Raw genomic sequence first — 17,493 nt, 5'->3', positions numbered from 1 at the left:
CTAGCTCAAATCCATTTTCAAACTGAATACTTATTATTTTCTCAATATTACCTAGCTTCTACCCCAGGCCTAGTAGGTGGTTTTCCTGGTGGGGGCCGAGGAAAGAACTGAGCTGAGCTTGAACTGGTGACTTGATCGGCAGTAGCCCAGGATACCGGCCTTGGAATCTTGCTCTTTCTGGACTGAGGGCTGCTTGGAGATACCGAACTATCCTCTGTCTGCTTGCTGAAATGAGAGTCCAGTGTTAACCTGGAAAATGAGGATAAGACATCATCCTCGGAAAATGGTACTGGAGCAGCTGCCATTTTTTCCTCCAGTGACTTGTCAGAGGCACTTGAGAGGTCACCAAGGAAAGATTTGAGCTGTCTCTTTTCCACGAGCAGTCTGACCAAGTCTGTCTGATGGGCCTTTTTTAGAAGAAGCTTTTCCTTTGCTGAAACAGGAGAAGAGGACTCTGACGTTGAGTCTATCTCTTGTGCTAAAACTGGGATTCGGCTCTGCCTGAACACAAAAGGAGATTTAACTAAGTCCTTTTTATATCGACGAGAATTCTCATTCTCTGAAATGCAGTGGAATAACTCTCCATTTCTGGGAGCATTGTTCTCTTTTTTGTCCTCCTGCTGCAAAAAAGTAGTAAGGGCCACCTGGTGGCTTTGCAAGTCTTGGATATGGACTTCTTCCTTATTAACATGAAAACCATTCTCCTGACCTGGTGCCTTTTTGTTTGCCTGTCTATTAGCATGTGAATTGGTAAGTTTTGAGGGAGAAACTTCTTGTGTTTCAGGTGCTATTGACTTCAGAAGCTCATCTTGATTTGGCACCAAGCTGAGATGCCTTGGCTTTGATTTTTCAGCAGCTTCGGTATTARTTAGAAGTTCTTCCTCCACAGATTTTGAGTTTCCTGGCAAAGAAAAATTTTGTTCTTTGCTTAGCATTTCATTGGCATCCTCAGAAACCACTGGAAGCCTTTCTTCCTCAGATTCCACAGGAAGGTTTTCAAGTTCTTTCTCTTCCTGTTTCCTGCTACGTAGTTCAGGCAGGTCCTTTTGGCCACAGTCCAGGAGTTTGACACATTCTTTGACATGTCTATCCCTTTCAAGCACCTCTTGGCTGATATGAAGTACCAAGTCTGGTCTGCTAGTGTTAGTTGGAAGTGCATCTTCTGTCACAACCAAGCCTGGCAAATTTTCCTTTGGAGAGGAAAGTTCCACAGTGTGTTCCATGGACTGAGCATCTCGGTCTCTTTTCTCTAGCTGGTGGCCATAATGAAAGCTCTCAGACACAGACTGTGTGGATGCCACTGAAGGTCTAGGTATTGTTATCTGCATTGGAAAATTAGAGAAGGTGAGAAATGCAAGAATATTATGTTATATAGCTAACATTCTTTAAATTGCATTTTTGATTCCATGTCTTCAAGATATGTTATATGATTCCTATGAATCACGATGCACAAATAATACCTAGTTTCACTAATTACATCTAGATAAATAGAAAATAAAATGCCCTATCATCAAGACAGAAATGTATAACAGGTAAAAACAAACAATCTTATTGGAAAAGTTGCAATTACCAACGAACCTCCTGAAAAAGAGATACAGTCTAAGAGTTAAGCTTTTTACTACTTTATTATTTTTAATATTTTTAGAAAAAAAGATTTATATAAATACAAAAGCTGTAACAAATACAGGACAATACTGTTTGGACAAGTACAGAAGACAACAGTGTTTTACAGACTAAAATGAAAGCACTGAGGTGCAGATTCAGGAAGGGACTTAAATTTCAATTTAGGCAGCACTTAGTTAACAAAACAATTCATAAAAACCTTATCTACCTAACTGAATACACCCATACCTGTAATGCCACAACACCTGAATTTTGTTCAGAAAGCTTTCCTGAGCATCCAAATTTTAGCTGCTTCCTTCCCTACAGATGCCTATATCTTGTTTTAACCAAGCAGGTCAGGAATTCTCCTTTACTTTAGGGCATTAAGAGATTCACAAACTAATTATTCACATATTTAAATCCCCCAARGGGCCCAATTCAATAGATAAGCTTAAAGCAGTCCTAAACCCATGTATGGAACTGATTCAGGGTTCCTTTAAAAAAAAAAAGTTGGTTATGATGAATGTTGCCTCTGGCATACAGCTTGAACGTTAACGCATATGTCTAGGAAATGGGAAAGCTGCATTCATGCCACTCCCCAGCCTGAGGGACACAAACCCTCTTCCCCCACTTCACATCAAGAACGGACAAAACCAGGCAGGGATGCTTTTCAGCTTTCCCACTGGAGTTGGGCCACTGTACAGACAGAAATGCTATGGTTGTGAGATCAGAGGGTGAGAGCACACACACACACACACACAAACCAAAGGAGCTTTACTTCTGTGGTTGAATTCTGGCTTATAATTATTGGATTCAGTCACCTGATAAAATGAATAAACAGAAACAAATGCAGGGGCTGCCCTTATACTTTCCTTTAGGGAGATATAGAGTTTAGCTCCTTGTTTGCACTTGTATTCTTTAGCGTCATAAATATGATCCAGTTCTGAGTTTGTAATACTCAGTAGTAAGTGGAAAAGACTGGAGTTTAGTTTGGACATAGAAATCTTCTTGATGGCAGAAGAGAAGTCTAATGATGGTCCAATGCTGCCAGGATTCTGCAGTGTTACAAGACAGATTTCACTTGATCTCATTGCAGAAATTATCTAGAAGTGCTGCTGAGCTTAATAGGCTTAGTGGGCTACCAAGAGCTAGCATATTGGTACCACTACATGGTAGAAAGCAAGCTTTCTTCTAGTCAGGACCTGTCATACTGGATACTCAAACTTCACAAATCTAAAAGAATTTTCCAAAATAAGAAATGGAAACTGATAGTGAAGAGCATATACTCTCATGGGAAATTTAATAGCTGTATTGAAATTATTGCTGGTTTTATACATTTTCTTCAAAGTCCTGCATAACAAAATTTCCATCATTATTGGTTCACATTTACCTCCATGTAGCACATTCAGCTGATACTAGAAATGATCACTAGAACAAAACATGAAACACAAAGCAGACTTGGGCACAAAACTTGAATAAAGACAGGACAGTTATTTACAGTAACAAAATTATTCCTATATTGTAAAACATAGTCTAATATAGCTGATGGAGTTTTTGCACTTTAACCTAAGAAACATGGAATCCAGATGTTATGCATTTGCAGAAGTTTTCAGAGGACCACTGGATTTGGAGGCAGTCTCATTCAGTCTCAGTCTGGTTCCTTCCTCTGAAAGTAAAACTATTTCCCTGAGTTAGAGGAGTCTTTCCTACTTCAGAAGCCTTTTTTTGGCGAGAATCCATGCATATTCAGCCACAGAAAACAAAGAGGAAGTAGAAAATTTTTAAAAAGCACTCCTTTGCAGTAAGATTAAAATCTTACTAACCCTGTGAGATTTCTACGGCTAACWGTGCCAGTGTTGTTCAACACTGAAACCGAGAAACAAAGATTACAATGTGATGTGGGCAACTCAGCAAAATATGTGGGAAATAGAACTTAAATTGCTGACTGTCAGCTTACTATGACAATCAGCTGGTAACAGTATCTACCTGGTTGTCTGAATTCCCACACTTCAAAAGAAGTTACGTGATACAGTAGGTTACTGATAAAGGCTGGGACAATATATGGAACAATGAATTAGAGGTTTTCTTTCTGAAATTAAATTTAAACTAAATTATTGCCACCATGATCCTGAATCCTTCAGCTTCCCAGAATAATTTCATAATTCTTTTCTGATTTCTCAAATTAGCACTGGAATAACACAAGAAATTAAACTGCATTTTCTTTGAGAAACTTTACAATACGGTGAATGGAAGTTAAGCAGGAGAAAGAACAGAACAACAACAACAGAAATCTACTAGACATCCCATAYGACATCTGACAAACTCTCCTCCCTTGAAACCTTTGACAGGCTGCAATAGCAAGCGATATGCTTGGATGAAATCCTCTGTGAACGTACACAGCAACTTGCAGAGAAATGAAACATGGGGGTTTGGTCTGCAAAGCTGGTACTTCTCAAAAGATCTAAAGGTGTGACTACGGGCGAGCGTGTACAGTATCGGCAGGTAAGTATCTGACCTCTCAGCAATCGGTCCCTCCCTCCGCTCATGCTGTCCACTACCTCTACAGGCACGCCAAGCGCTGACAGGACTTTAGGCCTCTTGCAAACGTGGTGCACAGGTCTYTTGTTTAGCTAATCTTGTCATTATTTTCTAACTTCTCATATTAAAAAGCCATGAGCACATCACCTACCATTCTGAAGACACTTTGACATTAACTGTTTACCCTACAGAATTTCTTCCCTGTTTTAGAAAAGTTTTTGCATTTATGAGAACAAACCTCACGTATCTTTTCTCTTTTCCCTGCTTCTCCTCTTCATCCATCTTTAGCTTTAGAACCTACATGCTCCAAATTTCTCCCTCCATGCACAACTRTACACCACTGCAAAGAAATTTAAACTGCAGCTTGTGTGAAAGAGAAAATATTTTTACACTTCACTGCAATCTACTGCTAGTGTTATTCTCACATGAATAAACCACCACCATGCCACTATGAAGATTTCAAATACATCAGCTTCTGATGTTCATATCTGATTCCTATGAGCCACTCTCTAATTCTAGGTCACTGCTATGCTATACTTATGCTTCCATTTTGCTAGTTGCACTATATTTTCGGTTTTTGTTTTTATAGTAAAGGTACACATATTTTTCAGGTTCAAATGTCAACATTATAAAAAAGACCAAAAAACGCCCCAGAGTATTCCAGATTTCTGATTCTTCAGTTACACAGTGAGCCCACTCCACTGTATGTTGTAATGACCTAAATACAGTTGTATCCAGTTATAAGATTGGCACTATATTTGCATATGCTGTCCACAGTCGTGGTATGCTTGCACAGAAAATGATCTGTGCACACCAAAATTTTCAAGCATAAATCAAACCTATCAGAASAATTGACAAGGTTGTATAAATACAACTCTAATACAAATTCTCATTTCTGTAGGCATAAAATTGCTGAATACAGAAAATTTCACTTGCAAACTCAAAGTCCAGCTAAACATTTTCTTAAAATCTGTCCTCAAAATTGTCAGGATCTCCCTGAAAGTATTATGGGTTTCATCATGCCCATACTGGGTTAGCACCAATACTAGTTATAATTCATATGAAGAACCAGCTGCTTTCAGTTTGCTCATAAGTATGCTTAACAGATGTCCTTTACAGCAGCTAGACCTAGAGACAGCAGTCTCATCTATGTTTGGGTTCTTTCTCTTTTCTTTCAATGTTTTTTTCTTTTCTTTTTTTTTCTTAATTCTCTCCTTTACAGACCAGGGTTTATAGTTGCAAAGTTTGCAGACACAAAGGTATGATTAGAATCCAGCTCCTCTTTTAAAAACAAAATACCYACTACTTTTGGCAGCTCTTATGTTACACAGTTCTGCTGCTGAGAACAGGATTGATGATAAATGTAAAGTACAGGTTACAGCTGATTCCATTCAAACACTCAACTGATCTATAGTATATGTTGCTCGTAAGGCATTTAAGCTCCTTAAAAATACTTACAGGGGCACTATCAATTTATTCTGATTCTGTTTTGGTTCTTAGCCTGGTAATATTAAGATTASATACACCAATAAGCTAGCATTACCATAAAAAATTTGTGAGCCCTCTACACATGCCATGTTTTGTGTTTAGAAGCCGACTGAAAGTAGTCAGAACAGCTACACATTTATAGCTAGGCAATGAGTAAGTGAGCCCATCTGTGGTTCATGTAGAGGAATGGGGTAGATACACTAATACACCTAAACATTAGAAATTTTAATATAAATTTGAAATTGAATCAATTTGTAAAAATTATATAGTGGTAGCTTGAAAATACTACATGCCTCCTCTTAAGCCCTGTCCTAATTTCACTGATTTCCTGATTTTCCCTATTTTAAAAGGTTCTCGCCTTCATCCATGTGAAAAATCTATACAATGAGCAGAAAATGCTAAAATGACAGCAAATTCACAAACTTCAAATAAATTTTTTTTCTGATAACTCTAGTTGGACTATTATCATGTGGGATTTTAATGCTAGCAGATAAAACATTTTAAGAGAGTAATATATCTCAATTATAAATTATCTTATAAATGATATTACAGATAATATCTACAATCATATATGCAATAAAATATTTATGATGTGATATAGATATCTTAAACACAGATCAGTTCTATTTTTACTACACTGGAAATAATTGAYAGACCTTGACCATTACGCACTGAATTGTAACCACTTGCTTATTTTGCATAGGTCACTGTGAACTGTCATCATGGAAACATTTTTTGACACCAGAGTTAATAACTTCTCTCTGGGAAATTCCACAGATCATTTAACTTTCCTGAAACATCTTTACTTGTCCTATGCTAATGAAAGTACGATGGCAGACGAATGTACTACACAACATACGTTTGGGTTAAGATCTTTTTAAAATGCAATAAAAATTGTTCACATCAATGATAGACAAGAATAGATGAACTATATAGTTATGTATTCTGAGAATCTCAGAAGTATTACGGATTCCAGTGGATTAAAAAAAAATTAATAGTATATATATCTTTCCTCTTCTCTTACTTTTAGTCCACCCTTCCATGCAGAATACTTATACTGACTGTTTGCAGATGTTTTTACTAAGGGTAATTTACTACTCTGATCTTTGCTGTGACTATTCTGCTGCTGCCAACAGAGAGAGCTGGCRCAGGGGAATGGCGAAGAGGATTCTGTCACTGCAAATGGATGTGTTCTCCACGGGCAGTACACAATTCAAAAAGATTTCACAGGTTCATACTGACTACATTGTTGTCCTTAACGTTTCTTCATTAATTTACAACTTGGAAAGCTTCCCCTGCAAGCCCAGCTAACCTAATATGCTGTAATTCTTGGCTCTTCTTTACATTGAACAGACATGGAAAAAGTACCTGAAGAATTTCTCTCTCCTTCAAACAAAAGCTTTGTAGATAGCACTTACATTTCTGCGTATCAAGCAATTGCATCTGCCACTTAGATACAAGCAGCAAATCAGAAAACTTTCTGTTTGCTTTAGAAAATTGTATAGATGAAAACTGCTCACAAAACATCCCTATCAATATGAAATCCAATGGCTGTAAAAAAACTGAGCCAATCTGTGGGAGTTTTGCGCATCTTTGGGACACTTTTTTCCCCTGCTTCTAAAATACTACTTCCTTATTATTTCCCTTTTTATGTGTTTCTGTATGAAAAAAAAAACATATCCCAGAGCAATTTACTAATAAAGAAAATAGTGACATTATAATTAGTGCTCATATGCTATACTTTCTCCAGCCTTTTCGAAGAATCTAGCAGTGACCACTGAAAACAGTAAGAATTCTGGCTCTCAGCTGGCCTTTGAATCAGCTCATAAGCATGATCAAACAGTCTGTGCAATCAAATGTCTGAGTTCTCCTTCCTTATTACTTTCACTGATGGTGAGTGGCAGCTCTAACATCACAGCAACACAGATTTCAGACTAAGAGTTACTGAAATGAGCACCAAAATCAGAACCCTTTGTGCTATGGCCAGCTTTAAACATAGATTCACTGACCAGAGAAAAGCTTTTCCCTTTCCTTCTAGKGAGTCACATCTATTTGAAAATGTAGTATGTCTTGAAACTTAAGTTCTAAAGAGGATTTTGGACAAATACATCAATCCCTGACATTTTTAACAGAAAAGTACAGTTCTAAACCAAGTCCAACCAAAGTTTTAGCTAGTTGAGCTCTAATCCAGTCCTAACRCACATGACGACTTCAAATCAACACTGCTGATAAATTAAAAATCATGTTAAAGGCACATGTAACAAGAGAGGAGTATCTTGGACGTTTATTTGTCTTTTTGTGTGTTTTGAAAGGGTTTCTTAAACCCTTAAATGTGGAAACCAATGTAAATATTCATCTCTTGCTATTGCAGACTAGTGAAACCTGCCAAAATTAAKTCATGGAAGTGGCAAAATTTCACAACATTTACGTGCACTCCTGGCTGGTAAACCTACAACATTCAAAATAATATGACAATTATAAGGGATATGCATTCTTTCTCTCACTATCCCTTGAACATGTCAAGAAGTCTTACCTTATTCWTCCATAGGTCCCTGAATTCCAGTGAGATGCTTAAAAATTAAGGTAAATTTTTCAACTCAGAGCAGTATATTATATCTTATCTTGGATATGAATAGTAAGTACATCATTTCCATAGCATCTTATATGGGAAGATTTCAGAGTACTTTGTAACTAATATAACTATATAATTATTTTTAAAAATGTATTAGTAAGGTAATTGGTAGGAAAACTAAAAATAGGCCATCACTTAACCTGAGAAACACAGATAATTATTCCGTAACACAGTGAATAACCAGACCACAAAATCATTGAAGTAAAATTAGTCCCCTGTATTTGTCTCAGTAAGAACTCCAAAAATAAAGATATGTCAAGGTGACATGTGAAACTGAAATCTATCTTTATTAGAGGCTTAATTTTATTATAGAGCAGCCGGTTCAGAAGCATTGTAGATGGCTGCCATGCCTAGAAGAGGTGCTTGCTACCTTATTAAAGAACTAAAGCTGAAAAATTGTGAAGATCAAATCTGAGGTCACTGATTTTGATTGTTTTTCAAGATATAGTTATAAATACAGCACATCTACCCTAAGCAATCTCTTCATACACAGCTCTGGCCACTTGTTTCTGCACTCGCACCATGGCTTCCATTGCCCTTGCACAGCAATCTATGCAGTCCTCTGATAAGCAAAGTTCAGAGAACTTATTTGGCTGAAAAATTCAGAGAAAGAAAGAAATAGTTTATTTTTCAGGAATATCTGTTGTACAATTTGACCATGCTGTATAAGGAAAGCTCATTAATAGCACTCCGACCCCACCCTTTAGATTCAAGTACAGTCAAACAATTTATTCTGTCCTTTGCCAGCTCTAATGCTGCTAGACTCCTCCTTCATGCTGTAAGCTAAGGACAATGGAAACAAAATCCTCTAATTTTCTTCCATATTATATGCAGAGCAAGAGAGAAGTTATCTTTATCAAACAAGAAAAGGTGGATATCCTCACTGCCCTAGCAAACAGCAATTACATGGAAATTTGATGATCTCATCTATCTGATGTCAAATTAAAAGAGGGTGGCTTACAGTTTCTGAACCCTCAACTCATCAACAATCAGGACAGAAAATCCCTTTGCCAAAATTCAGGAACAAATGTATCACTACTTATTTTGTAGCACATGGAACTAAGTTCAACTGCACAGCTCCCTTCTGCAATTCGTTAGTTAGGAATGGTGAATCAAACTGCAAATGACAAAGCAAGATATACACAAAAATATATTCAACRCCAAATATTTATACAGAATTAAACATTACATAAAGATGTTACACTTTTTAATATTTAWCTGGAGAAAAGCTGTGGTTATTAACACACATATTCATCTTCCATGCTGTGGGAACCCTTTAACTTGTTTTGTACCTAACATTACTGCACTACAGAAATGGGAAGGATTTGCAGAAATATTTCAATTCAGAGGGCCATAAAGTACATGAGGTCTCAACTGTTGGAATGAACGAAGGAATCATGTGCTTGTAGTTCTCACAAAAAAGTGAAAACCGAGAATTTAAATTCTCAGTAGGATCAGGAGTKTCAATATTACAGCTTGAAAAGGAGTAGAGACATGGACTTACCAGGCAAAAAGAAAGAAGAGGCTGAGAGAGCTTTATATAATCCTCTCCTCTCTCATCTTCACCCCACTGGTTAGCAGGACAAGGCACAATATCAACTCTTTTTCACATGACAAGAGAATGGATCACATTGCAGCCCCTATTAATACTGCAGCTGTATCCAACTGTYGGGTACTAAGGAAGCCAGAGAAGACCCTTTGGGCCAACCTACTTGCTTTGAGTATTGTGMGCAGTTTGCTAATTACATCTGCAATACTTTCTGATTGAAAAAAGATTAAACTAAACTGTGGATAAACAGTTAAAAAAATAGGTCATTTTTCATCCTGGAATATTAACTAACCCTGAAAAATATTGAAGCATAATTGCTAATGAGTTTATTTCTCCTAAGTCCTTTTCCCTAGTCAATATGTCAGTCATCAAGAAGAATGTGGTATTTTGATATCCCACCATGATACTGAACATCTGGGAGCTGCCATTTGCCCATTTCCTTTTATCGAGGGAAGAATTATGATTTTCTATTGAGATAAAAAGCAGCCAGGAGTTGCAGGAAGAAAGACTTTTTTTTTTTTTTTTYTTTTTGGACAAAATGCTGACATAAATAAACTAGCTACATTGTTTGCCCTCTTACCACTCACCATTAATCCTACTAAAGCCTGAAAGAAGTTAATGTTGATGAATTACTTTTTAAATCAATATTCTCATGCAGGTTTCACAGAAAAAGAATATAAGTCTTTCACATAAAAATATTTATACCAAAAACATGTTGGAAATAAGTGACAACAGAAAATATAGTCCAAATGAAATATTAATGGCGTAATGATGATGATATGTTATAATCTTAGGCATTAATGCTATGTCATACTGCTTTAATAGTCGATGCACTCTGACACTGCTTAGCAAATCTCACCATTTTTGTCACTACTACATAAATCACAGTAAACATTACTTATGATCCTACATCATCCTCTTTCTCTTACTGGCAAGAAACTGGGAATACAAAACAATGAACTCGTGACTTTCTACAGCGATATTTTCTTTAGCTACTGTCCCTGATAATTCCCAGTTTTGCTTTATATGCTGCAAGTAGTGGAAGAATTCATATATGCTTGATGCCAAAAGTAGTAACATGACTGTCTCTGGATCCTACTTTCTCACATCAAAATAATTTAGGGCAGTCCAAATTTTACCACGTGTTTCTGGTTCAAAATCCACATAGGAGTGATTATAGGAAAGCACAAAAAAGAGAGGTTTTAATCTTTGTTTTGAAATGAGCAAAAAACTATTTTCTAGATTTTATAATCCTACCTTTTCCAGAAAGTCCCTCTGAGGAAGCGAATCTATTTTCCACAACATCCACAGATGTCTGATGCTCCAGATCATGCTAATTTGAATAGCAAATCTTTAAATATTCCTGACTCTAATTTTATCTCTTTTAGGAAGGACAATCTGTTTTTCTCCTACAGTATTCTAGACTCTACTCCTTAATGAAATCCACTGTTATTCCCGCCTAACTTGATCTCTCAAAATACTTTTTAAGATGCTGTTYATAGCAGTATGACTAGCATATGCTTACTACTGAATTTTGCAGAGCAACTTAGTATCTTAAACTTTGCGGATGACTGCTCTCATGCAGTCACTTTTATGAAGACAAGGCGTATTCACCTGCTGCAGTTGTGCTTTTGAGATGCGAATGACAGGGGGAAACCTGTTGCCACAGGGAATGGCAGGAAGTTGCCTACGACCAGTTGATCGGGAGGAGGAGGAGTGGCTCTCAGCTGACTGACTCCTTGGGAAACCAGCCTCTTTCAGAGGGTCCGAGTGGATGGACAGATAGGCTATAGGGCTCATGGTGCGGAGGATGGGACTTGAAATTCTTGGAGTGGAGAAATGCAGCATATGAGATGAGTTGAGCTGTGAGAACAACATGGTGGGGAAGAAAGCAAGTTTTTAAAATCAGTATTTTAAATAATTCTTGATGATGTCCTGCCTATACCCATTTTCTTAGAAGTCCATATTGCCCACTCCCTCACAGGCTAAACGCTGGTAAGTTAAGAGTTATCTTAAGTCTAATTCCCACATTTTCCATCAGTTTTTAGAAAGCCACTATCACAAATCAAAAATGGAGCATTCTTTCTCTTGTTGGCTCCTGTCTTCACTCATTCATTTGGTAAGACCATATCCAGGGCACATTCAATACACCAACACAACCAGCCTGTCCCAAGGACACTCAATACACACATAAGTCCATTGTTGACTTGTCCTTGCAACCACTTAGAACAGCCACACAACAGTGCTCTCTTCTGAGATAACTATTTTTAGCATGTACACACTTTGTGTGTTTTACAAGCRCTCCTGTACAACTATGGCAACACCAACGTACATCAGAACTACAACTGATCGGATTAATCAGTAAAACCTGCACTAAATGATTTTAATGAAATTTCCCAAACACGGAATTAAACTCAAAGGATACATTGGCCTGGAAAAGTTATGAACAACTACTTTATCTTGAACTATATGGCTCAAGCATTTAGAAAAAAAGCACAAAAAAAGAACAGGAACTGTAAAAGCAAAGTATTCCAAACTAACAATTTTAAAGAACAYACATTTTCATTTTGAGCACTGATGATTCTAACAAACCTAATGCTCTGATACACAACTCTGAAGTCAACTGATTCTTTGTAGGACTTTAGTAGTGCTGAATAAGTATCTGATGGCTACAGCTAAACGTCTGTAAATAAGATTGGTACTYGCAGTCTGCAAGTTTTTGTTCCAAGTATATTTAGACAAAATTAGGAAGATCTGAGATAAGGAAACTTTTTTCAAGCTTCATGTAGGTGATTTTCTGTATCTTATCATCATATTTGCAATTCTAACCTGTATTCCTTGGATATAGTGTACCTACCAAGTTTTACAGTTTCCAAAGAAAAGGTATTTTCAGTAGCATCATTCCTAGAGCTATAGTTGTCATAAAGTGTAGCAGTCTTCCAACTAAAAAAAACTGTGTTATCACWGTCTCATAATGCAGCAATTGGGGATGGAAGGTACATAAAAATTACACAATAAGAACTCTGAAATAAATAGACGTTTAAGAGTAGCTCTTTGATTAAATATACTAATACCTCAAAGCATAGAATTCTAATATCAGCAATATTGCCAAATAACAACAACAAATGAGTAGATTCACACAGTCAGATCTCTTCTGTAATTGTTCACACATATATGGGGCATCAGTTTGTCAACTTAATGCGAGTAGGGCAAACTGTTGTTGAATTCAAACTGATGATGAAAATGGCATTAGCTATTATATATTGTATTCCTTCAACTCCATTATTATTTTACTGCTAAAATTTCTGCTTAATAGATACGCATATGTTGCAAACAGTTTTGTACATGCATTTTACGGAGTTCACTGCAATTAAATACAAACACAGAAAATTAACAAGGCCATGGTTCAAGAACACAGCAAGTCCAGCTTCAGGCTCTTAGTACTAAATCAAAAACCAGAGCTTCCTGATGCTAAAAGTTGCTTCAGTATAAATTCATTGTTAGTCTAGATCGGTTCAAATCTTTTTGACAGATTAACTTCATACTACTAGGTGTTAGGTCAAATAAAGTATTTTCTGTCCTCCTGTAACCAGGGCTAATAAAGCCACTGCGAAAGCATAAAGTCAGCAATATATACCTTACCATGCTCTGAATAATTCAGCAAAAATGTGATAGCGTTCCCATGACTGAGACAGATCAAACTGGTATTTGCTGAGTAGTCTGGTGGCAGCAGATAGACTTGCATTAATGACTGGGAAACCATGACAGATAACATGAAAATTGTTCTCTTAATTGTATTTTTTTTTTCACAAGAAATAGCATAATTTCCTATAAATAGACATGCCTAGAACTTGCTTATTCTAAACTGATATCTTAAGACCTTTTTCTCTCTCATTTTTTGAGTTCAGGTTTCCTTGTTGAACTGCTTCAATCTTACATTCTTAACAGAACGCTGATGCTGTGTCAAGCAGGCAAGAAACAATGTGATCACCAAATACAGGAAACCCACATACACACACGATTTCAGGAAGAACATTTATCTACAAATGCAAGGACTACAAACCAACAATTCCTTTTCTTTAGGAGGAAATGAAATCATGGGTAGGTATGTGAGTGCAGAAACATCCAGGGAAAAGAAATGATTCTTTCTATGTATCTGATGAAGATTCAATGTTTTTTTTCATGCACCCAGGAAGGCACAAGTATACAGACAAGTTTATAGCAGAAATTCTTGTTATTAGTTTCCAAATGAAAGACTTCCTGCTTTGTCCTACAGCATTTTTTTATTATATTTAGCCAAAGTCCACCAAGCTTCCCTCTGTGATATTTCAATCCTTCTCTGTATCGACAATTTCTCTGAACTTTTGCAGCAAGTGACATCAGTTCCCAAATTATACCCTGAGTAACTCCATTAGCAACTGCCCTCCACCTCGATACTTTCTCTTTCAAGACTGTTTTTCTCCCCCTCAAGCAGTTGCTTCTCTATCTTAAAAAATTTCTTTGGATTCTCCCTAAGGAACTATAATCAACACTTTACAAAAGTCCAGGGAGATTAGGTCTTTCATATTTCCCTTGTCTAAAAAAATCATATTTGACTAAATAAAAAAATTCATGTTAGCAGTTATGTCAACAACTTGGGATGGAAATACCACTTTGCTTTTCCGCTTTTGGCTTAAAAGAAAAGTATCCCTCTGTATTCAAATCCATGAGCAACTCCATCTAATTGGCTTTAGTAACTCATTTCTTAGTTTGTCTAAAAAAAATCAACAGAATTAACTGTTTTGGAAGCAAGATCATTTTACAGATACACTTTTTTATTCATCCTTCAATTTTATTTAAACAGCTCAACCTCTAATTCAATACTACTTCTAGAATCAATTACTAAATAACATTCTCATTATGTAATAAAAGCAGATCTAAAATAATATTTACTTCATGCCAGCGAGAACTTTTGTCAGCTACAGGGGGACCTACTATTAGCAATAGAATTTATTCTCCAATCTATACCTCAGAAGTTAAGAGACACAGTCCAGTTACATTATTTTTCTCTCTTCAATATTGTTCTTTCTACAYGCCAAACAATTCCTATATTCTTACCAGACTCTCTGGATAAGCTCAGAGAAACATGATTCATCATGCTTTCTCCTCAGCAACATTGAAACAGGTCACTAGAAATCCATAGTGGAGATATATTCATAAATGCAAAGATTATGAATGCTAACATTTCCTACAGTTTCAAACCAAGTGAAATAAGTAACTTATTTCAGAATTTATATTAAGCTATCATACTAGTGTAATTTCAATATCTATTTTTAAGTCCTTTTAGCAGCACTTATTTTACATCATTTGATGTATGATCCTAAATTTACAGTCTTGGATCTGAGTGTTTAACAGGCACAATATAAACTCCTACTAGTAGAAGAGCAAAACATGACTCTCTGCCTGTTGTTCGTACTGTAGTAAGGCACCACCCAGGCAAAATTACTAAAGAACAAAAACATTCACTTGTAGTTAAAGTTGTTATAACTTTATAAACAGTTACAACATCGACTTCGCTGTTTGATTTACACAAAGCCTTTTAGAGCATTTTAATCACTGGCATCAGATAACCTTAAGCATTTAACCATTGGTATAAAACACACTGAACTGCTCCCCAATCTGATTTAACTGTTTTGTGGCTCAAGGTACGTTAAGAGGCAGCTGCTGAGCCAAATCACACAGACTGAGAAGTATAAGTTTTTCTGCACTGTATCAGGCTTTACTGAGGGTTTGTGGTGCCTAGTTAAGCCCTACGATACGAGTGGTGGACATTTTTGGATGTGTTATAGAAAAATAAAAAGTTGGTCATGTTATGGGAAAAACTGGGGGTGTTGTGGGAAAGCAGCATCAACACAAAATTTAATTTCATTTTCCTTTATCTTCTTAGTCTATTTTAGTTTACATCTTTAGGGGATCTCAGTTGGATTACTAATGTATAATAAAGATAAGATTAATTCAACAAAACCTTTTTACATAATAATCCATAGCACTTTTGAAATTTCATGTGACCAAATATTTGGAAAGTTCCAGTAGTCTGCTGTGCCTGTTTTAAACTACATTTCATGTTGCCTCCAAACTGATGTATTTTAAATAAAAAAAACTCATGAAATGTTTGCTCTTTCACACAATTTGGTCGAAATCTTAAACAGGAGATATTCTAGAGCGATTGGCTCCCATCTGCAACCTACCTACAAATGTAAGGATCTGTTTACTTCAATAAAGTTGTGCCYGGAACAGCTTTTGGCAGACTGTGTTTCAGATCTCTCAAAAGAAAAGAGCTATTTTTATCAAGCACCTCTTTAAGGTCACCAGAAAGTTTTGGAATACAGAGAACTACTATAGGAGGAGGCATATATACGAATGTCTTCCTGCAAAGTGACCAGGACACTAACCTATAAAAATACCTAGGTTTCATTACACACATCGCARAGCATTCAGGTGCTTTTTTTTATGAAGTGGAATACCAGAACATCAACAGAAGATAGAAAGAGCAACTCATTCCAAAATATCCTCCTGGGCTTTGTCTGGCCTAATTCAAGGGCTAATGAAGTAGGTGCAAAGCTACCACAAACTGCAGTCGCCTTTGGAACAGACACGCTGAACAGCAATGTCTGGTGAGCTGTACCCAGTTTATATATCAGCCAAATCCCTCCCAGTTTCCTTCATTCACAACTCAGTTTGTATTTCCAATTCCACATGGTTCATCGTCAGAACAGACAAGTTCCTGCCACTCCTCTTGCCTTCACAGCACTACTCGCCCCTCCAGGATAACATAAATGATATTTTTCTCCTCCGTTTTCTAGTTCATGACAAATGTCCCTCACCTGCTTGCAAAACGCAACTGAAATATAATCTCAACCAAATGATTACTTCCATCAAGGTTTATCCCAACACATTTTATAATCCATAGACTTGGTTTATGACTATTTTTACTGCTCTGCACAGAATTCCTCTCCTTTCTAGATAACTGTATTGTCCATTACTTGCACTGCAGTACATGATAATTTGTCACCTCTACTTTCATTTTAAGTAAACAACCCATTTTCCCCAAATGAGTCAAAGTCATGTACAGCAGGACAGTGCACTTACATGCAAAATTGCAAGCTATTTTTTAATAGCTTTGGAAATAAAAGCACCTGATAATTAGTATTTTGCACAGAGCTAAATGTTGCTGTATGATGGCTATTAGATTAAAATTAGTATTAAAAACACAGAAACTGAATGACTGAAAATAATTGAGCAATTCAAATCAATTTTTCATCTTTACAAGTTTTGAAATCATAAAAACTTTTGTGCAACTGATATTTCAATTTATGTCTCAAAATTCTTCTATTGTTTTTTATCGCAGTTCCATATTTTAAAATCTCCAGAATAAATCTTCTGTAAACTACATGATAGTTATGTAGTAGTTTACGAAATATGATCTCTAAATATAAGTAATCTCGTATGAAGTACACTATCTTTCATTTTCCATGAGAATCTAAATTTACTAGAAGTTTTATTTCATAGTTAGTTACATTAAATAYGTTATTTGCACTTGTTAATTTTCATCAATAAAGGATATTTCAGACCTTACAATAAATGAGTGGCTGGTGACAAGCTTCTTTTTCTACAAGGTAGGATGTAATTTTCAAAAAAACAGCAG

At 36.3% G+C, this 17,493-nt stretch overlaps 1 protein-coding gene across 2 annotated transcripts in view; it reads right to left on the bottom strand.

The window, feature by feature from the left end:
• TTBK2 (tau tubulin kinase 2) overlaps positions 1 to 17,493 on the bottom strand; it is a 105,602-nt gene that overhangs the window by 8,874 nt on the left and 79,235 nt on the right. Inside the window, exons 14-15 of one of the 2 annotated variants that reach the window (XM_085299859.1) lie at positions 11,424 to 11,672; positions 52 to 1,322 (exon numbers count right to left, since the gene is read on the bottom strand). In XM_085299859.1, the coding sequence (XP_085155985.1) occupies positions 52 to 1,322; positions 11,424 to 11,672 (1,520 nt within the window). The remainder of the gene's footprint in view (positions 1 to 51; positions 1,323 to 11,423; positions 11,673 to 17,493) is intronic. The other variant, XM_085299860.1, reaches the window with a different exon arrangement.

The sequence above is a fragment of the Rhea americana genome, unplaced genomic scaffold, assembly GCF_003343005.1.
Source record: "Rhea americana isolate MKP2758 unplaced genomic scaffold, rheAme1 scaffold_155, whole genome shotgun sequence".
NCBI classification, from domain to species: Eukaryota; Metazoa; Chordata; class Aves; order Rheiformes; family Rheidae; genus Rhea; species Rhea americana.
This window is presented reverse-complemented; position numbering and strand designations above follow the sequence as displayed.